Source organism: Phodopus roborovskii, unplaced genomic scaffold, assembly GCF_943737965.1.
Source record: "Phodopus roborovskii unplaced genomic scaffold, PHOROB, whole genome shotgun sequence".
NCBI lineage: Eukaryota > Metazoa > Chordata > Mammalia > Rodentia > Cricetidae > Phodopus > Phodopus roborovskii.
This window is the reverse complement of record NW_026125281.1, coordinates 7069474-7093441: the sequence shown is the minus strand read 5'-3', so window position 1 is coordinate 7093441 and position 23968 is coordinate 7069474. Positions and strand designations below refer to the sequence as shown.

The 23968-nt window shown below is 36.9% G+C and overlaps 1 protein-coding gene across 1 annotated transcript; it reads right to left on the bottom strand.

Moving 5' to 3' along the window:
* Positions 1–140: 140 nt before the first annotated feature.
* Positions 141–22110, bottom strand: LOC127233298 (solute carrier family 7 member 13-like). The gene is made up of 4 exons (XM_051199723.1): positions 21393–22110; positions 5483–5614; positions 3762–4123; positions 141–417 (listed from the first exon to the last, which is right to left on the bottom strand). The coding sequence occupies exons 1-4, from the start codon at positions 22057–22059 to the stop codon at positions 160–162; spliced, it is 1419 nt and encodes a 472-aa protein (XP_051055680.1). The 5' UTR covers positions 22060–22110; the 3' UTR covers positions 141–159.
* Positions 22111–23968: the final 1858 nt, after the last annotated feature.

Here is a 23968-nt window from a genome sequence, read left to right as displayed (position 1 = left end):
CTGATTTTTACTCATTATTCACAGAATAAATGTTTCAGAGGTGAAACTGAAATTATTCAACTAATTTTGTGAGTGGACATAATATAAGCAAGGAATTTCTTTAGTGGCATATACATCTAGTCAGCAAAACTGCAGCTTGGTTTCAAATATAATTCTCTTTCAGTCAGGATTTAAGGAAGGAATTAAGATACCTTGGTCTTCAGATGGTGAGACATTGAAAAGTAACTGGCAATAACAAGTGAGTGTGTCGAAACAAACAACATGTCTATTAAGGTGAGCTAGAAGCCAGTAACACAAAAGTCCACAGAAAAGAAAGACAACTTGATAGACATGCTCAACATTAGGAGACTGAATCAGTGGTGTGAAAATGATTAAAACTGACAAAGCAATAGACCCAAATACAAATGGCAGCCACACCTGAAAGGAGAAAGAAAATTAAGATTGTTGGTGACACGGTAAATTTGTATCACAAAAGAAAATTATAGATATCAAACCAAAAGGAAGTGAGTGCTTAAATATCTTCATATGTTTAGAGTAGGTAGTCCCAGTGTTTTGCTTTATAGATTAAACATCACAAGAATGTCCTTGTGAACTTGCCTATTTACCTGAAGTGTTCATGAATTTCTCCTGTTTATCACACTGAGACATCGTTCACTAAAGCCAGTGCTTTACTTTCAAACACTTAAGAAAAGGGTTCCTGTGTTGCCATAAATGAAAGCAGCATCATGCTACTATTAGTCATTATAATGATATTTTCCTGAATTAGGAAACTATTTATTTATTTACTCACAGCCAAACCTGCCCTCTCCTTTTTCTCCTTTGTTTCCTTATATTATTTTTTGTAGTTGGCATAGTATAGTGATGTGTTTGCAGGTAAAATGAGTGTTTATTCCTGAAATTTTCATGCATGTATATAAATCAGTTTTGTTTTTATTCTATACTCCATTCCCTTTTCAATCTTGCTTATTCTTTCCTTCTCAAAATTGTTTTCACTCAGCCTTTCTGATAGATGTTTGATTTTCTCTTCTCCTAAATTCTGCCTTCTATGTATCACCATTCCTTATGATCTTATTTCTATGTTTATTTCCTATATGTGCATATTTACAAGTACATATTTTAAGAAAATAAATGTCACTTCTGACCTGAAGTCTACTTCTATATAATATTACATTTATTGATTTAAATATGTTGAATTATCCAATCGTTCCTATATCAAGCCTAACATCCCCTGTTGTATCTGTCTTCCTTTATGTGGACTCAGATTAAGATGAAATATTTTGGGTGTATTCTGGTATATATTCACCAGAAAGAATTTCTACAGTTTACGTCATTTTTGTTTGGTTCTTATACAGTTTTTTATTAGGGTAATGCTAGTTTTGTAGAACATTTTTTTTTAGCATCCCTTCCCTTTTATTTTAAGGAACAATTTGGGAATCATTGGTGTCAGCTCTTAAAGGTTGGTGGAATTCAGCAACTGCTTAAAACTGTTCTTTCCAGTATGAAGAACACTACTCAGAAATTAAGCCTCCAATTAGGCACTTGCTTGACTTCTCTGTGTTTAATGAGTTATGTGGGGATTTTCCTCAATACGACCTTACTTTCAGTTTTGGGGAAGCAACAGATAGCCTCGGTAATAGTCTGGATTGTTTGGGAGTTTCCATGTGGCTCCTTTGGCAAAATACTCATTTAGATGTTACCCATATCCAGCCCTGGAAGCTTCATTCAGGGCAAGCCCAGTTTGGGCTTGGTCTCTCCCATTATTTGGAGGTTTTATTTAGATTGTCTTCATATATGTATATATTTTAGGAAGTAGCTACGGTATTAGTTCTCTCTCAGATGTCTCCTACTTTTAGGTGTGGTAACTCATCCTCCAAGTGTCTGTACAGCCTCTCTTGTTAACTCCGTTCTAGTGTTATTCCACTATGACCTGATCAGACAAGAAATTATTGTGGTGGTTTTTTTTTTTTTTTTTACTTTTGTATTTATTCTTCCCTAAATTCATGCACCTTTGAAAGAAATTTATAATCAATGGATATTCTGAAGATACCTGCTAAGTTCATTTGATGTATAGTATAATTCATCTCTGAAGTTTATTTATTAATCTTTGGTTTGGATGAACTAACTAAACAGCAGAACGCTGTATGGAAATCAGTCACTATTATTGAAGCAGGACTTAACTAACATTTTGTGCCCATTAGTGTTTAGCATTTTATAAATGCAATTTGGAATTCCATTCCTTTAATGAATATTATATTTATATATATATATATATATATTGTGTATGTGTGTGTGTGTGTTCCTGATGAGTTGTTCATCTTATTTGCATGTAGTATTTTACTTATCATTTTGTCAAATTTTGAAGTCTTGTGTCAATATCTGAATAGGCACACTAGTTGGTTTTCAACTTTTCTTGATAAATTATCTTGCATTCTTTATCAGTTCATGAAGTCTGTTTCTTAATGATGCCAGGCAGTTAGGTATTAATTTTTATTGATTCAGCTAGTGTTTATCATTCTATAAATGATGTGAGTCCATTTGCTATTGGGAATGTTTTTAAACTCCTATAATTTTGGTTTATTTTTCTGGTTGTCTGGATTACTGTGTTTTTTTTTTCCTATTTTCTCTATTTGTGTGAGGAGGTTACTTGCCAAATATGTTGGTAATGATGTATTCCTTTCTATTTTTTCTTTACTCATCTATCCCCTCTCAAAAAGTTTATTCTTTGTGGTGGTTTCATGATAGAGGTTTTCTTTCTTTACCCTTGGCATATAGTATTCCAATAAGTACATTTTGCACAGATAACCATGAGCTTTACGGTATCTACTTGTTTTGAAATGTCTTTATTTCCCTATTAGTTATTTTTTAATTAAAAAATAGTTTTTTCTTATCTTACATATCGATCCTAGTTCCCTCTCCGTCCCTAACTCCCTCCCTTTCTTCTTTTCTCCCCCCCTCCCATGCCCCTGACTCCCATCCCACCCCATCCCCCATTCCACAGGGAGGGTGATGCCTTCCAGGAGGGATCAACAAAATCTGTCAAGTCACTTGGAGTAGGGACTAGGCCCTCCCTCCTGCCTCTAGGTTAAGGGAGTATCCCTCCATGGGGAATGTGCTCCCAAAGTCCTTTTGTGCACCAGGGATACATCCTGGTTCCACTGTCAGATGCCCCTTAGACTGCCTAGGCCTTCTAACTGAGAACCATGGACCGACTCCCTATTAGTTTTAAAAGATAGTTTTCGTCGATATAGCAATATTGGTTAGCTGTCATTTATTTTGAAACAACTTGTTTTGTTTATCATCTCTCTCCCCGTTTTTTGTATTACCTTGTCTTGTGTCCTCTGCCCCTACCCCAAATAGCTTCCTTTCTCCTTTCAAGAGATATTTACATTCAGGATTTGAAATATAACGTACTATGATTTCGTAGCTTTTCATATGACCGATTAGTGATCTGATGAGATTTTGATGTTTTGGATTTTAAAAATTCAGTATTTTATAATATATTACAAAGATGCGTGGTTCCTTTTATTCCATCTTAATTCCTTGTTCTATTTGTTGTCTATAACCATGTTTCTAAGTCTAGTTCATACAATAAAAAATGAAGCCTCAAATGGCTCATACTACAAAAGTGTGGTAGGAAGACATATGGTCACTGCTTAATATAATGGGTTTATAACTTGGTTAGAGGAATATTACAGCTACTGAGAAAGGTTTAATAACAAACAGGTTATATGTTAAACATTAGTATTTATGTATTGACTCACCTTATAAGGTCTTGGTAGATTGGGCTTCTGGTATCTCATTTTAAGCAAAGCAATCATATTCAGAAAATTTATACACCATGCTCCTAGCGCCACATATTTCATTAAGTAGATTAAATCTGAAATTATTGTTGCAATAGAAGATAAGATGATAATGAGGATGACTCCTACGACTGGAGTGAGATGGCCATTAAGCATTGAGTAGATGAAAGGTAATTGTCCCTCTTGACTTGCACAGTAAATTATTCTTGATGCTGAAAGCATTCCACAAGAAAGTGTATTCACCAATGTAGCTGAGATCCCCAAAGAAATAACCCATTGTATGGAAGGAAACATTCTGCCCATCCATGTGACAGCAACAGAATCTACAAAAATTAAATGAAAATTAAAAAAAAAACAAACCAAAGTCATTTTTGCTTGAAAGCAAATAATACAGTGCTCTGTAATTGTAATAGGACTTGGCAATTATTTCTAAGAGGAGTCTCCTCCTGCTTGAATTTGTTGTGACTTTTGATTTGTTTGACCAGTACAGTATATTAGGAGTGGATGTTTGAGAGCTGCAAGGCTGCTCAGTGGTAAGAATAATTGTTTTTGTTCTCTTGATTGTTAATCTGTCTAGCTCATGTATTTACCACTCCTAATTTGTTTGTTGGCTAGTAAGACAGAAAAAAAATAATCTCCCAGTAAAAATGGCTTCAAACTCAGCTATCATGGTGTAGAATAAGTTGTGAAATATGTGTGATGTGACATCTTCCTCGTGTCTTCCCTTTGATGCCCATCAAGCAGATATGCTTGAAAACACTCCTGCCAATATCCTTTTTGACATTACTAAACCTTGCTTATAGTACTATGTCATTTTACAACATTCACATAAGACTTAAAATATTGTAAAGAAAGACTGTGTGTGCTCCTCTGTCTTTCCATACCTTTTAAAATCAATGTTGCCTATGCCTGGAATGGACACCTATCCAGTAATCTCATGTGGAGGAAGGGAAAGTTGAAGCTCTTGTTCCAACCAGAATAAACATCTATCTTCAAAGAAAAGGTTTCATGTTTTTAGTGACTTGTCAGACTACACAGAGTGAGCAAGACAATAATGATTGATTGATGGTGGGTCTACATTTACTCCTAGTGATATTGTGATGGCTATATTTAGAAAATTGCTGCTCACATTTACAAATAACTATCAATATCCCAGATAATAACAGAGTGATATAATGGGCTGAGTGTGGTTGGGAACTGGTCATGACTCACTTTGTGATCCACTTATGATAGATGCAAATGACAGCCTTATTGAAAATCTTTGCACTGTGTTTCCCATCCAAGAAAGTAAGATGTTTTCTATTTTGAATGGCCTCTTTCATTGTAAAGATAAAAATGTATTGTGAAGGATGAAGCATTTTAGTGCAGTACCTATTCTTTGTGTTCTTGCCTTATTGCTCAGATATCTTGTCATTTTTTTCTTTACTCTTTTATTCATCTTATTTCATTTTCCTTTATTTTAGTTTCTGTGGTACATGGACTTCTGGATATATAATTTAGTTCTTAATATGTGATCGATTATCTTATAATTTAAGTTTAGGTCATAATGTTATATTCATTGAAAATTCCCAAACATAAACATTATTTTTATCTCTTCATGTATAGTAAACATATATGTAGCATATAAAACTTGCCATATTTATTTCTGAGCTTCTACCCTAATAAAATTTACTTCATCATACCTGAAGAGGTGATTTCCTGGGGTGTCAAAACTGCCAAGTATGATATATTTGTCAGTAAGTACAAAACAGTCACAATGGACAAGCCAGAGATTAAAGATTTTGGAATTGTATCCGTAGGACTTTTTATTTCTCCTAAGAAAAATAAATAAATAAATAAACAAACAAATAAATAAATAAGAAAAGGACACGTCAACCAAAATAACTTGCCAAATTCCCATGTCATGGAGAGACTCACATTAGGTCTTTGATCAATTAATTCTTCCTGTCACTAGAGATTATATTTTGGCTTCCTTTCACTGAGATAGAAGTTGATGTCTTAGGTATTCAACAGATGTCTTCATGTATTTAACCAGCCTATTGAATGTAAAGTGTGCATTTTTTTTCTTCAAGGCTCCCTGAACACTGAACTCTAGTCATATAAACTCTATTTAAGCATATACTGTAGAAAAAATGTGTCATTAGAAAAGGTGAGGGACAAAATTTTGTTCATTCCTAATCACCAATCTTTTTGTGCAGTAACCTAATTCAACAAATGTGGCATTTACAGTGATGTTAATGCTCTGTGGTCTGTAATACCCATTCCAGTCAGTGGAATGTTCCCAAATCTCAGGGTCTCAAACATTGGATTATCTCCATATTTAGGGCCAATTACCTGAAAGTGAACATCATGGGAAATTGTCAAGAATAATAACTTTTGATTGTGCAGTGCCAAACGTTATTTCAAAATAAACTTGAAGCAAACAGGGAGTGTTTCTTTTGGTGTGCACCTCACTACAGCCCTGTATCAGAAGTCATAACATGTTCACATCACACAGTGCATGGCCCTGACACTGAAGAGATCAACAAATGCTACCCATAGTTCCTCAGTTCAGTTCTGAGAAACTTAGACACTATAAATTTAACTGTACCCAAATAGTTTCTTACAGTAAAGAAATTGCAGTTATGGCAAGGAATAATTCTAGTGTTTTCCTACCATAGTCCCTAGGCATATATTTGCCAAATGGATATGTCATTGAACTGCATTGTATTAGAGTGTTTGATTTCTTAATGTTGCTGATTGATCTGACTGGAGTTTCATAAAATCTGGAACAACTCCAACCGTATTTGATATTCCAATACAGTAGGACATAATCCAAAATCCAAAAACAGGCGAGCGAGGCAGAATTAGTCATCCCAATGGATGAACAGTTTAATTGGAGAAGTTAGCTACAGAAGCCTATGTATGCGTGCAACACTGAATGAATACAGCAGGCTGTATTTATATGTTTGGTTAGGTGTATATGTGACAACAATTGTTAAAGAAGATGAGGTTGTGAATTGTGCAGACATGGGAAGGTGGCAGGGAAGAGATGGAGGAGAAAACTACATATTTATATGTAATAAAATTAAAATTAACTATTAAACGAAGTTGTCTGGAGATTAATACCGATTTCTAATAATGTCAAAACTGTCCCTTCTTGAGTTACTTTCTACTGCTGTGACAAAGTACCATGACCAAGGAAATTTATGGAAGGAAGGATGTATTTGGGGTTACAGTTTCCGAGGGATGAGAGTCCATCATGTTGAAAAAGTCTTGAAGACATGTTGGTAATGGTACAATACTGACACTAACACCTTTTGAAAATAAGCAGGAAGTATAAATAGCATGCATAAAGTAGAGTGTCAACATGGACATTCAAAACCTACTCTAGTAGATATAATAACAGAAACGAGATAAATTTTAAAACTCATGGAAACTGAATATTTCACTATTTAATGAGAAGAGGGTTAGAAAAATAGCAATAAACTAACAACTTCATAGAACTGAATAACAATGAAACCAGAAAACACTCAAAACTATGGGAAACACTGAAGGAAGTTCTAAGGGACAAGTTTATACCATAAAATGCTTATCAAAAACATAAACTGATATCAGTAACTTAATGGCACATCTGAAAGGTTTAGAGCAAAAAGGAAGCATTCACATTCAAAAGGAGTAGATAGCAGGAAATCATCATCTCATGGCTAAAAGAAGTTCAATAAAGTTAAATAAAGAAATAAAATAATACAAAGATTCACTAAAATAAAAGTTTTAAAACCAGCTATAGAAGTTTTGGTATAACTTTTGGGGTCATTTATGTATACAATCATATCATCTACAAAAAGCAACATTTCTCCCTTTAGAATTTTATCCCCTTCATGTCCTTCAGTTGTCTAATTGTTATAGTTAAAACTCCAAGTACTCTATTTAATAGATATGGAGAGAATGGACAGCCTTGTCTTGTTCATGGGTTTACTGGAATTGCTTTGAGTTTCCCTCCATTGAATGTGATGTTGGCTGTAGGTTTGCTATCAATTGCCTTTATTATGTTTAAGTATGTATCCCTGATCTCACCAAGACTTTTTTTTTTTTTAATCATGAATGGGGTGTTGGAGTTTGTGAAAGGCATCTAATGAGATGATCATGAGGTTTTTTCTTTCAGTTTGTTTGTATAGTGGATGATAATATACTTTCACATGTTGAACGGTCCCTGCATCTATGAGATGAAACCTACTTGAGAATGGTGGAGCAAAGGGAATGCTTCTCCACTGGCGGTGGGAGTGCTAACCTGGACAGACATTTTGTGCCTCAATATGGCAGTTTCTCAGAAAATAAACTGGGAATCGATTTACCTCGGGCCCCAACTAGAGCACTCTTGGGTATAGACCCAAGGGACATACCATCCTGCCACAAGGATGCTTGCTCAACTATGTTCATTGAAGCTTTATTCACTGTAGTGAGAGACTGGAACCACTAAAGGTGACCTTCAGCCGAAGAATGGATAAAAAAGATGTGGTACACTGACACAATGGAGTGTTACTGGGTTGTTAAAAAATGACACTCGAAGGCAAATGGTTGGAACTAGAAAAAAAAATCATCCTGACTGAGGGTAGACAAGAAAGAAAACATAGTATGCTCTCACTTATAGCTAGATATCAGCTATAGAGTAAAGGATAATCATGCTATAATTCACAGACCCGGAGAGCCTAAGTGTGACAAAGAGGGCTCAAAAGGGGACACAAGGATCTTCCTGGGAGAGGGAAAGAGAATAGATTTCTTGGTGTACTATGGTGGGTGAGGATAGGAACAGAAGGGAGATAGAGGCAGGGAGTACAGGGAGTAAAATCTAGTAGAGTCAATTCATCTAGGACAAATATTAGAATGAAATATTTGTTTCTTACTGTCCCTTTAGTAGCATTAGAATAAAATAGTTGTTTGTTGGAGGTACATAGACATTAGAGAAAGAAATTATTAAGAGAACAGTGTTTGTTTTCTCTGATTTATGGAGTGGTTTTCTGAGGAAGTCTTCTACCCATTGCATGACTTTGTTCACAGCACTATCCTGGCACATCTGGAAAGTCTTGAATGATTGATTGGGTACTGCAAAGAGTACACAATAAAGACAAAGTTGTGGGAGTGTGATGATTTCCTTCAGAGACTATGGAGAATAGATAAAAGGGTTTTATTTTTGTATGATAATCTTGTTTTATCCAGAAACAACTTTGTATAACAATCAATAAATAAGCTTTTGCACAACTCTTTGAGGTTCAGTTCACAGAAACTGTTCCTCCTTGCTGCGAGTAAACCTAAACTTATATTCTGGAGTAAATCTCCTTCTTTGAATAGCCTTTGTAAAATAAAACACTGACATATGGCATCCAACACTGTGGGGCTCAGAGAAGAGAGGTACCTGGATACTCCAGGACTGGAGGTACACTCTAGAGCTAGACTGTCAAGTGTAGGCAACACACCAGGTTTGGGAAGGGGCACAGGGAACTCGCCATCCCAGAATCAGTAGTATGTGTGATGCTAAAGTATTAAAAGGAAACGGAGTCAGAGTGAAAGAAAAATAGCTTAGGGAGCTTTTGCTATTAGTTAAATAGCATTTTTAAAATTGGTTTCAGGCAACTCCTCATAACAGATAGTAGGGAAGCAAGTGCTGAGAGCTTAGAAGAGAGCTCATCTCCTCAGAAAGGGGAGCATATACCAGTAAAGATTTGGTCTTTATGTAGTTTAATCTCTAATGCTCTAGAGCCCATTGCAGAGTGAGTAGTCATAGAAAGTTCACTCAGATATGGAGGCTGAAAATAAAAAGGAATCCATTCTGGGTAGAAATTGTCAGTTAGCAGAGGAGAATGTCTACTCACATGAAGATAGAATTGTTTCAGAGGAAAAAGGAAGTGAACAAATTTAAAAATGAGAAAGGTTGAATCTCTAGCTCCACATTTGTAGAATTGAGACATACATGAAAATAACTCCCAAGACAATGAATAATAAACAGGAAAAACTTCCCAGTTTAAAAAAAAAAAAAAAAAAAAAAAAAAAAAAAGGCGGAAAGGGTTTTAATCAAAGACCTATAGTGCCACCTTCTGAGGAAAGACAAGCATGGCTGGTTAAGGTAATAAAGGACAGCTTCACAGGCGTTTCCAGTTTTTTTTTTTTTTTTTTTTTTTCCAACAAATGTTCACAAATAATCAATATTCTTAGTGCTAAGTTCAGATTGTAGACCTACAGACATGAGTATTTAAGACTATTTATAGAAGCAATGGTGGACACACAGGCTTCAAGGGCACTTGGAAGAACAGGTGAGTGTCTGAGATCCCAGCTGGAAAGCCCTGCTCTCTAGGACTTACCCCTGCCCCTCCCCTACCTCCAGCACGCCTAGCAACCAATCAGCAGCACCCTCTCCTGCCACCACTTCAGCGACCACCTGATCCACCAGCTCTGCCTGCATCTGAAGGGGCAGTGACCACCAGAGCCACAACCCCTAACTCCACATAGAAGAAGAGACCCCAACTGCACCTGAGGGAAGAGCGACCACCAGAGCTATAAGACCCACCTGCATCAAGTGAAGGAGAAGACGGGCAGACAGCACAGTAAGAATACATTCAACAACACAAAGAATAGGGCACCACCAGAAACCAATGGTTCTACATCAGCAAGACCCGAACGGCCCAACAAGACAAAGCAGAAGGAAACAACCTTAGAAATAAATTTATGAAGATGATAAAGGCCATTAAAGAAGAAATTCCCTTAAGGATATTGAGGAAAGGACAAACAAAAATTTGAAGAAATCAATAAATACCCTAAAGAAAGCCTAGAAAACTACAGGAAAAAAAAGCAAGTCCAAGACATGAGAATTGAAATAGAGGCAATAAGGAAAACACAAACTGAAGGAATTCGGAACATGGAAAATCCTGGTGAATGAACAGGAACTACAGATGCAAGAATAACTAACAGAATGCAAGAGATGGAAGAGAGAATCTCAGTCATTGATGATACAATAGATGAAATAGATTTATCAGTCAAAGAAAATGTTAAATCTAACCAATTCGTAACACAAAATATCCAGGAAATCTGGGACACCATGAAAAGATCAAACCTAAGAATAATGAGGATAGAAGAATGAATGAAAAGAATTCCAGCTCAAAGGCAGAGAAAATATATTTAAAAAAATAGAAGAAGCTTTTGCATCTTAAAGAATGATATTCCTATTAAGGCACAAGATGCTTACAGAACACCAAATAGACTGGAACAAAAAAATAAATTCCACTTACCATATAATTAACACACACACACACACACACACACACACACACACACACACACACCCACCCCATACAGAATAAAGAAAGAATACCAGGAGCTGTAGAGGAAAAAGGCCAAGTAACAAATAAAGGCAGACATATCAGAATTATACTCGACTTCTCCATGGAAACTCTGAAAGCTAGAAGGACCTGGATAGATGTTCTAGAGATACTAAAAGACGATGGATTCCAGTCCAACCTACAATACCCAGCAAAACTTTCAATCACTATAGATGGAGAAAACACGATTTTAAATGGTGAAACCAGATTTAAATAATACCTGTTTACAAAAGAAAGTACTAGAAGGAAAACTCTAACCCAAGGAAGCTAGCTATATCCACGAAAACCCAGGAAATAGGTAATCTCACACTAGCAAACCCCAAATATGGTAAACACAAACACTACCACCACTACCAACAAAACCTAAAAATAACTGGTCATTAATATCTCTTAATATCAATGGTCTCAGTTTACCTATAAAAAGACACAGGCTAACCAGATGGACATCTATAGAACATTCCACCGAAACACAAAAGAATATATCTTCTTCTCAGCATCTTATGGAACCTTCTCTAAAACTGACCACATACTCAGTAACAAAACTAACCTCAATTGATACAAGAAAAAAAAAAAAAAAAAAAAAAAAAGAACACCCATTATCTTATAAGGATCACCATGGCTAAAAGGTAGAATTCAACAACTACATTAATTGCAGAAAGTCTACAACATTCAACTGAATCATCACTGGGTTAAGGAAGAAATAAAGAAATTTCAATGAAAATTAAAGCACAACATAACCAGACTTACGTGACATTATGAAAGCAGTGCTAAGAAGAAAGGTTGTAGGACTAACTGTCTAAATAATATAATCCATCATATAAATAAACAAAAATAAACAATCCATGTGATTATTTCATTAGATGCTGAAAAAGCTTTCAAAATATCCAAAACCCCTTCATGATAAGGGTATTGGAGAGAGCAGGGATACAAGGAATATGTATAAATATAATAAAGGCAATATACAGCGAGCCAACAGCCAACATTAAACAAAATGGGTAGAAACTCAAAGAGGTCCCAGTAAAATCAGGAACAAGTTTCACCCATTTGCCTTTGAATTTCAAGATTTCATTGTTTTTCCCCCACTGAGTAGCACTCCATTGTGTAAATGTACCACAGCATAGGACCTACTATCATGTACTATTGAAAGGGCCTGTACAATGGCACCCTAATAACTTAGCATAACTTGTGAATGCTGTGCTTTTCATAGTTGTATTGATGCTTATATATAATTAGATGTCACTTTTGAAAGTTCATATATTCTTAAAGAAAGAACAGCAATTTGGATTCAGAGAAGTTGTTGAGGCTATGGCAAGACTCACCTGTGATGATTCTAGTCCAGAAATGCACTGAAAGAATATTAAGAATTTTTCAGATTATTGGACTGATTTGTTGCTATAGTTATTGAAATTATTTCATTGACTTGCTCTGGATGAGACAGATTAATTGGCACTTCACAAGGAAATTTAGACTGCTAAATTCATTAAAACTGTCATAAGCATTATGGTGAACTTTGGGCTCAGCAAGATAGATAGTGAGGTAGTTAATGAAATAGTTGATTTCAGACAAGCTGTAATCCTAATGGGAGCTCAGGAAGAGATATTGAGAGTACAAACTGGTATATTACAACTATTGTATTACACCTTTAAGGTTTAATGAATGGAAATATGATTAGGAGAAGGTTAAAATGCATTTGTTGAGTAACCATAATTCTTCTCAGATGAATAAGGATTTAAATCAAGAAATTAAGGAAACTTCTTAAAAATAAGCTACCCTATGTATCTGTGATGGACATCATTGAAAGCAGATTTTTGGCTCCATTCAACCATGTGCATCATTTAATAGATTTCCCATTTTAGCAACTATTACACTCTTCTGCCGTAATAATTGTACTGGCTTTAAAATGTATTCTGACTTAACTGCATAAGACTATGAGACTACATAACACATAAAAGACTGTCTTCACTGGTGATTGCATAATCTTCAATGTAATTAAAATAGCTTAAATAAAACAGGTAAATGTAGTGGGAATCTAGTAGAGTCATTGAATCCAGGGTAAATATTAGAATGAAATAGTTGTTTCTGACTGTATCTAGGGAAATATTAGATTGAAATAGTTGTTTGTGGAGGTACCCAGACCTTCAAAATATTATTGTAGAGAACAGTAGTGTGTGTGTGTGTGTGTGTGTGTGTGTGTGTGTGTGTGTGTGTGTTTCCTATGATGCGTAGAGTTGTTTTGCAGATCAAGTTTTCCATTTGTTAAATGACATTGGTCACAAAACTCTTGTGGTACATCTAGAGTATCTTGAATTATTAGGTACTATACATAACACACAAAGTTGCAGGGATGCAATGACTTCCTTCAGAGAGCATATAGAATGTATCAAAAGGGTTTTGGTGTGAGAAACTTGTTTTTACCCCCTCCCCCTAAAAAAAAACAACTTTGTGTAATAAACACTAAATAAACCTTTGCACAAATATTTGAGGTTCAGTTTACAGAAACCCTTCCTGATGTCAATAATCTGAAACTTAACATTCTGGTGTATCTCTCATTCTTTGACTATCTTACACAACACAGAACATTGGAATTAGGGAGCATTTTGGGGGCCTAGTGCAATGAAACTCCCTGGAATCTGCAAAGGTGACCATAGCAAAGCTGCCTAGTAATGGGAGATACAGAGTCTGAACTGCCCATCTTCTGTAACCAGGCAAAGCTTTAAGTGTAGGAAATGGGACACCAACACAAAATCTTCCACCTACAATCTGTCCTGCCTGAAATGCTGGGGTAGAGGTGCCATATTACTTGTGGGACTAACCAACAAATGACTGTTCCAAAGTGGGACCCACATCAGAAGAGGTATCCCATGCTTGAAACTGTCTGGAGAGCCAGGAACCAGAGGCAGAGTGACCCAGAGACCTAGGATAGAAGAAAACACGACTGGCAAAAAAAAAAAGTGATTGAAATGATTCCTAAAGATATTCTGTTGTACTCATAGACTGGTGCCTAGCATAACTGTCATCTGAGAGGCTTTATCCAGCAACTAACAGAGCAGATGCAGAAACCCACAGCCAAACATCATAGTCAAACACTGTGCAGGGATCAGGGCATCCTGCTAAACAAAAGCAGGGAGGATGTTAAAAGCCAGAGGTCTTAAGGACATGACAAATCATGGTACTCAGAATCAAGTAACTAAGGCTCATAGGACTTCACAGAGACTGAACAGTTTATGCTGGAGAGGATGTGGGGAAAGGGGAATGCTCCTCCATTGCTGGTGGGAGTGTGAACTTGTACAGCCACTTTAGAAATCAGTATGGTTCCTTAGGAAAATGGGAACCAGTCTACTCGAGATCCAGCAAATTCACTCTTAGGTGTATACCCAAAGGATACACATCTGCTCAACTATGTTCATAGCAGCATTATTTGCAATGGCCAGATCCTGGAAGCAACTAGATGTCCCTCAACCGAAGAATGGATACAGAAAATGTGGTCCATTTACACAAGGGAGTACTACTCCGCAGGGGGGAAAAACCAAAAAAGAAAAACAAACAAACAAAAAATCAAAAAGCCAATGAATCTTGAAATTTGCATGCAAATGGATGGAACCAGAAGAAATTGAGTGAGGTAAGCCAGTCACACAAAGACAAACATAGTATGTATTTTCTCATATACGGACATTAGACATAGAGCAAAGGGTTATCAAACTACAATCCACAGAAGCTAGGAAACCAGGAGTACCATCAGAGAGACATACATGGTCCCCCAGTGAAGGGGAAGGGACAAGAGCCCCTAAACAAATTGGGAGCATGGGGTTAGTGAGGAGGGAGATAGGAAAAAGGGGAGGGGAGAAGAGGAGGGGGAGAACATGAGGGATCAGGAAGATTGAATGGGGAGACGAATAGAGGAGAGCAAGAAAAGAGGCACATCAATAGAGGGGGCCATTATAGGTTCAAAGAGAAATCTGGCACTAGGGAATTGTACAGAGATCCACAAGGATGACCCCAACTAGGAATCTAAGCAATAGTGGAGAGGCTGCCTTAAATACCCTTCCCCTATAATGAGATTGATGACTACCTTATATAACATCCTAGAGCCTTCATCCAGTAGCTGATGGAAGCAGAAGTAGTGATCCATAGCTAAACACTGAGCCAAACTCCTGGAATCCAGTTGCAGAGAGGGAGGAGTGATGAGCAAAGGGGTCAAGACCAGGCTGGGGACTCACAGAAATAGCTCACCTGAGCAAGTGGAAACTCATGAACCCCAATTTGACTGCTGGGGAGCCAACACAGGACCAAACCAGGCCCCCTGAACGTGGGTATCATTTAAGAGGACTGGGCAGTCTATGGGGCCTCTGGCAGTGGGACCAGGGTGTGTCCTTAATGCATAAACAAAATTCGGGAGCCCATCCCTTAGAGGGATGTTCCCTTAGCCTAGAGACACAGAGGAGCGTCTCGGCCCTGCCCCAAATGGCTCAACGGATTTTGATGATTCCTCATGGAAAGCCTCACCCTATCTGGGGAGTGGATGAGAGATGAGATGGGGGGATTGGCAGGGGGCATGAGAGGATCGGAAGGAGAGGGAACTGGGATTGATGTGTAAAATAAGATTATTTCTAATGTAAATAAAAATTATTAATAAAAGAATAATTATTATCAATATTTCTAAAATGATTCTGCAAACCAAAACAAAAGGAACATTGCCTAATATTTTTATGAGGTTATAATAATTACCCTGATACTTAAACAAAGGTGAAAGAGAATGACAGAACAATTTTCATCATGAATACACACACTTACCTGGACACTCAAACCACACAAGCCAGAAGAAGAAAATACAGACCAAGGTGCCTTACAAACAAAGATGCAAAAATTCTCAAAAAAAATACTCCCAAACTTGGGCTGGAGAGATGGCTCAATGGTTAAAATACTCCCAAACTTGGGCTGGAGAGATGGCTCAATGGTTAAAATACTCCCAAACTTGGGCTGGAGAGATGGCTCAATGGTTAAAATACTCCCAAACTTGGGCTGGAGAGATGGCTCAATGGTTAAAATACTCCCAAACTTATACAAAATGATTTCACAATGATGACCTATCATGATTAAGTAGCATTAATCTCAGTCATTCGGGGATGGTTTAAAGTATGTAGATCAATAAACATAATATACCACATAAACAGACTGAAAGAAAAAAAATGATCATTTCATTAGATGCTGAAAAAGCCTTTGACATAATCTCTCATGATGATCCCCTTTATGATAAAAATTCTGGACAGATAAGGCTAAAAGGAACATATCTCCTCATAATAAAGGCAATTTAAGCAAGCCCCGAGTAAATATCTGTGGCGATATCCTGCTTGTACAAATAAAGCCTGTCTGTAGATCAGAGAATGGAGCTTGCCACTAGCTAACCATCAATCTCTAGAGGTTTGTACAGATAGGAAGTTAGATGACTGGGCACAAGTCAGATGGCTGAGAGGAGAGAGGATATAAGTGGGAAGAATCAGGAACTTGCTCTCTTCTTGTCTGCTGAGATGCTAGGAAACCTGTGGTTTTCTCTTTCTTTTCTCTGATCTCACAGAATTTTCCTCTACATCTGACCCCAGGATTTTAATATTTAGACCAATTAAGAACTCCATTTTATTAACATCCACCTAAATAGGGAGAAATTCAAAGAACTTACACTAATATAAAAAAAAATACAAGACAGTTCATTCCCTTTGTAACTATTTATTACAGTATGTGAAGTCTTGGCCAGAGCAGTAAAACAGCTGAAGGTGATCAATGGAATGTGAAAGGAAATGAAGACATCAAGCTAACTATTTTCAGTTGGTCAGATTGTCTAAGTAAATGATCCTAAAAACTCCACTGAGACACTCATACAGTTGGTAAAGTCTTTCAGCATTGTTGTAGGATTTAAAATTAATACACACAATCAGTAACTTTACTATGTAAAAATGACAAAGGGATTGAGAAATAAATCAGAGAATGAATACCTTTCAGAACAGCCTAAAAATATCTTGTGGGAACTCTAACAAGCGGAAAACTTGTATAATACAAACTGACATTTATAAGGAGCATGTAAACAGACAGGCAGAAGCCTGGCTGGAAGGGATTAGGAAAATGAACATAGATCTGACTACTAGAGATAAGATTGAATAGAAGTGTACATGTGTGGCAGAGTGTGATAAGGACCAATTTAGGACTGAGAAGCAGAGCCCACCATGACTGAATGAAAGCCATGTCCTAGAACTCTCCTCTGTCTTGAGAAGCCAGTCCACTGAACTGAGAACCGCCCGATCTGATACCAGACATCGAAGACCTGAGACCTCGGTGGACTGGCTGTTTGAATGCATTGAATGCAGAAGAATCTTGAAGCTGTCTCAAGCTGTGGCCATGAGTTGAACAGGAACCCCTGGTGTGAGCCTAGGTGCTATGGTCCCTAGGACTTTGCTTCTGTTTGTATGTATTGCTCTGATGTAAGTGTGAAGTAAAATTCATACTCAAAATCAACTTGCTGAGTATGTCATCATTCCTACCCAATTAAACCCTGGTAAATGCTCATGACAACATTGAAGAAAAAAATTCAAGAAAGTATCAGAAGATGGAAGTAAAAGATCATTGAGTGGTAGGATTAAATGACCATTTTACTAAAACAATTTACAGATTCAGTGCAATCCCCATCAAAATCCCAACACAATTCTTTAGAGATTTTCAGAGGTCAATTTACAGTTTCCTATGGAAACACATAACAAATAAAACAAAACAATACAACCTACACATCATATTACAGAGGTTCTTATTTATCTGGGTTCATCGGAGCCAGAAATTATAATCATAATGCCCAGAAATTTGAAACTTTCTAGATGCTCTTCAACAGACAAATAGATCAAGAAAGTAGTACATTTACACAATGGAATTTTGAATGGACAAGTCAGGGGAAGACTGGTGAGGGGTGATTGAAAGAGGTAGTACAGGAAAAGGGTCTTAAATGAGGAAATATGGGGGAAGTCAGGTGTAATTCTAATAGATCTGCCTTTATATACTGTGGCTTTTAATGTTCTTTCTTTGCTATATACTTAGCATTTTGATTATTATGATGCAAGGGCATTTTCTTTTCTGGTCGAATCTATTTGGTGGCTCAGTCTACTATACCCAGAAAAATTTTCAATCACCATAAATAGAAAAATTAAGGTATTCTATGACAATTCTAATTTGAACAATATCTATCTGCCAACCCAGTCCTACAGAAAATGATAGAAAGACAAATCTAACATAAGGAGATTAACTACAACCATGAAAACACAGGGAATAAATATCTCACACCAGGAGAACCAAAAGAAGTTCTCTCTCTCCCTTTCTCTCTCTCTCTCTCTCTCTCTCTCTCTCTCTCTCTCTCATACTACCACACCCACACCACCACAACCATCACTAAAATGACAGTAATCAACATTCATTGTTCATCAATATGTCTCAATATCAATGAACTCTATTCTCCATGAAAACATAGACTAATAGGTCACAGGCAAAAACTGAATCCATCATTCTACTCCATCCAAGAAAGATACTATAAGGGTAGACATTACCTCAGCATAAAGAATTAGGAAAAGTTAAACCAAGCAAACAGAGTTAGAAAACGAAGATGGTGCAGTCATTTTTAATATCTAGCAAAACAGACTTCTACTTAAAACGAATTGAAACAAATGGGGAAGACACTGCATATCATCAAAGGAAAAACATCCTTACACATAACATGTCAGTCTTTAGCAGCTATATCAGGGACCATATTTTGTTTGTGATCTAACAAGTAAAACTTGCCTGAAGATCAGAGTGTGGAGCTAAGCCACTAGTTACCCATACAGGCTAGGTAGTGGTAGTATACACTTTTAATTCCAGCACTCAGGAGGCAGAGGCAGATAGATTTCTGTAAATTCAAGGACACTTTGAGCTATATGAGATTACTGCCACTTTACCAGACCAGTCTAGTTTCTTACTAGATTGCAAATCTCATCCTTAGACCCACAGAGAAGTATACTATACTTTTGATGATGAATAACTCATCAAAGAAGCAACTGAGACTATCACAGAGAAAAAAAACACAACTAGATGCAATACAGAAACTAACAGATGAGCCAGACATTGGTGGCTCACACCTTTAATCCCAGCACCCAGGAAGCAGAGGCAGGCAGATCTCTGTGAGTTCAAGGCCAGCCTGGTCTACAGAGTGAGTTCCAGGACAGGCTCCAAAAACAATACACGGGAACCCTGTCTGGAAGAAAAAAACAAAGAAAAAAAGGAACTAACAGGTGGTAGGCTTCATACCCCCACCGAATATATCTAAATCACAGCTCCTCGTCTGTAACTCAGAGAAAACAGGGAAAGAGGGAGTCAAAGATTGTAGAAGTCAGAATACCAGGATGTATGCTATGAAACATTTTTTCCCCTAAGATTACTGCAAAAATGAGAGTAACAACGGATATTCTAATGTGGAATATGTAAAATTCTTGGGGTCCCAATTCTAGTCAAAGAGCTACAAATAACCCATGATGGCTAAAAGAAGGAGAATTAGCATCTGAGGAATGAACCACCTTATTGATTGCCTAATGCATCTGGTCAGTATTGAATCCATATACACACTAACAGCAGAAACATCAGCAGGTTGTATATAAATAAACATGTTATGTATTTTGTATATAAAGTAATAATTATAGAAAAAGAGGCTATCAAGATGAGAGTTTGAGAAAACATCCAAGGAGGTTGTTGGGAGGGTATCTGGGAGGGGCTGGAGGGAGGAAAGAGTGGGAAAGATGAATAAAATACGACTTCACTTAAAACAAAGATGAAGTCATATGTGTACACATATATTCATGTATTATGTAGGTAATAAACCTAGAAATATTTATGACAGAAGTGGCAGTACACTGAGGGAGGGGACTAAGAAAAGATAGACTATATGTGATAAGAAACAAAAGGACGACTCTCAGGAATAAGGGGAAACATCTAAAAGGTGGCAGAGTATGGAAGAAAGGAGGTGGATAGAGGACCTATTGATGACAAGATATCATGACACATAATGCTCACCAATTTAATGTCAAGTAGATTCATTTTAGAACAGGGACTATTAATGAGCTTGACGTGTGGAAACTCTGCAATGCATTGTCTTGATTGATGATTGGTGTGTGATGTCATGGGTCACATGTGCCATCCTTGGGCTGGTAGTGCTGGATTGTGTAAGAGACCAGGGTGAGCAAGCAATGAGGGAAAAGCTACTAAATGGTATTCCTCCATGGACTCTTCATTAGATTGTATTTACAGGGTTCTGCTCTGTCTTTTCTGGGTGACGAATTTCAAACAGTAAGATGAAATAAGCCCTTTCCTCCTCAGGTTGCTCTTTTTGGTCACGGTTGTTCTATCACAACAATAGAAATCCTAACTAAGACAAATAAGTATAAATACCCCCATGAAATTCATCACTCTGTGTGTTAAGCAATTATTGAAAAAATAAATAGAACTACATAATATGTAATGGTTTTCTTTAAATATTTTAAATATTGCAGGGAGATCTACGTGCAATTGTTATGGAATTCTCATGGTACTGTACCATCCAGATGAGAATAATTGCTCCACAGAAAATAATATTGCATTCTCAAACATGTTCATTATAGCATTGTTTCTAGTATGAAAATATCAGAATCACTTGAAATGTTCATGAAAGTGAGAAGTATCAGCTCAGAATGCTAAGCTAACTGTATATGTTGTAGAATAAAATTTAACTCACATTTTACTATTCCTAGTAACAGATACGAAGGAAAGTAAAATTTTCAATGCAAATACATGGAGAGTGATAGCTACTCACAACAAGCTTAATAGTGGGTATTCTTGGGAAGAGAACAAAGTTTTGATTTTGAAATTAAATATATTAAAATATGAGATCTGTGATAGCTTTATGAGGGTGAGTTTGCTAGTGTAATCATTATATAATTATTACTAATTTCAATATGGTGAGATCAAATGAAATAAAATCTAGAAATAAAATGTAGAAAATCTCAAATCCTTTGAAAATTCTTAACATTCCCAATTCCAGATACAGAACCTGACTGGAAGAAAACTAAATTCTATAAGTCTACATTAATAAATATACATGGGTGCTTTATTTATAATGCCACATTATAGAGAGATTATACTTCATTACAGATCAGGAAACAATCCTCCTAAATTCTAGACAAACTTTTATTTTTATGTATGGATTTACCTGCTATGTTGATTAGGAGTGATGCTCCTAAGTATGAGTAATACACTTGGAGAAAGGCTTCTACAATCTGCGAGGCATCAGGAAGTTCAGCATCCAATGCATTCTCAAACCTGGACACATTCTCCTTTTTCCCAATCACTAACAGCACAATCCCAGTTAGAGAAATGAGACAAAGTACAGCCATCTTCATCAAACTGCCGATAGCCTGAAATTTAACCACTGTTTTTATCCCTTGAGCATTGAGAATTCCAAACGACCACAAAATAGACAAGGCCAAACATTTCTTTGGGAGATCTGGAGCTGAGCATTCAGAGTACAAAGGCTGAATTAGATAGCTAGCTATTAGTAAGCTTTGAACACTGAAGCCTAGGACATAAGCAAAAAGTTTAATCCAAATACTCAGGAAAGCCACAGTGGATCCAAGAGATCGCTTGAGGAAAATGTAAGATGCTCCACTCACTGGGAAGGTGGTTGCAAGCTCTGCAAGGCAGAGAGTATTCATCAGGCTCAGCAGGCCACAAACTGCCCAAATACTCAGAAAAATGGGGATGTTCATTGAGGAATATTTTAACACTCCTTTCGGGGTCACAAAGATCCCTGTCCCTATAGTAGAACTAAGCAAAAGCACGTTTCCATGGAGGAATCCTATCACTCTCAAGAGTTGCATGGTTTTGTCTTATTTTCTTTCTAATCCTCAAAATTATGGTTCTTCTCTATTATGCTTTTCTGTTACTGTCTGCAAAACCTTGGGAAATCGGGTGTTGCCTTGACTAAGCTGTCTATTCTTTATAAGACACTTTTGAGGCTGACCTTAAGTTGGGTTTGAAAATGATTAGCTTTTAGCTGGGTGGTGATGGTGCCACGTGCCTTTATTCCCATACTCTAAAGGATTTCTGAGTTCAGACCGGCCTCATTTAAAAAGTGAATTCCAGGACAACCAGAGTAAAACCCTGTTTCAATGAACAAAAACAAACAAAAAGAAAACCTTAATTTTAACTTTCTACAACCACAGCTAACATATTTCCTGTCATATATCCTTGGCCGGTGTCCAAGTTCCTATATGCTCATCAGGAGAAATATTTTCTGTTCTCCTGAAAGATACTTTTGGAGGTAAACACTATGTTCTGTACAGTCTGTTTGCTTCCTGGGGTAACTGTTTTCAAATGAAAGTACTGGCTGGATCAGAGAAAATCTAATTCCAATTACTCCACAAAAACAAATGTGCATACATGCATAGTCAAAACAACAAAATACTCCCAAACAAACAATCAACAACAACAAAACTTATTTAAGTAAAATACATAAAGGATGGACATGCTGGGAAAGTCTCTTTATGTAGATGTGTTTCTGTGCTCTTCCTTTTCCCTTTCTGTCCCTTTTGGGCATAACCCAATCCATCTTGATCTTCTGGAATTAATTCCTGGAATTTTTCAGTCAAGCACATCATTTTTCTACCAGTTAAACATTACGGCAATTTAATCTACTTTCTCTCAGTTGATATACATGACTGAGGAGGTAGAATCTTCCCATTCTAGTGTGAATTGGTCACAGATATGCCCGTTCCTGCCAAACACAACAGGGTTATTTGGCAGTAAAACTTCTAGTCAGTTGGGCTTGCTTTTCTTTTAGAGTTAGAATGCAGCATAGAGGGAGTGATTTGATCTCAAAAGACAACACCAAAAAGAAACAGCTGCTGCTGCAATATCATTATACAACCCTGAAACACTACTTCAGACACTCATACCAACAATGTCTTATAGCTGTTTTAGATACTATTTACTGTGAACTCAAATTGGCAAAGATTTGAAGTTCACCTTGCCATTTGGCAATTGTTAGTAAGATGCAGTTATAAGATGCAGTTATTTCATTTTAATGAAATAAATTTATTTTATTATAATTTTTAGTGTACATTGTGCATGACATGATCATCAATGCATTTCGCTGATAGTTTGACACATTGATGTATCATACTTTTGTTACCAGAGATGGTCTCAGTGTTATCCCATTGAGGTGGATTCCTGGTTCTTTGTAACTTGAACACAGTGAGAAAGACATGGAATCCAAAAAGAGAAAATTTAATTTCCTTAAAAGATGGGCCAGGCTTGAATAAGCACTTAAAAGCCTTCCTCTCTTGGTCCAGGGAATTTCATTCATCAAAAATGTTAGGAAAGAGTGTTAAGGGGTTATCCCTTTAGGCTGTTGCACATGACTGAATAGCATTTTTTATTACTGGAATGACTAATGTATAATTGTGCTATGGTCCAGAGCAATACTGTCATTGTTTTCCTTGATTGTTTACTCTTTGCATTAAGTTCTTTACAGCTCATATGTGTATGACTTTATTTACCTACCTTGTCTGTCTTTGCAAATCTTTAATTTTAATTTATTTTTTCTTATTTTACATATTAATCCCAGTTCTTTCTCCCTCTGTCCCTCCCTCGCTCCCCCTCTCCCTCCCTCTCTCCCTCTCCCTATCTGTCCCATGCGACCCCCCTCCCCCCCACTCCCCCACCCCCTGCCACTCTCTCATCCCATCCCCCCCAACTCCACAGGGAGAGAGGTGTCTTCCAGGAGGG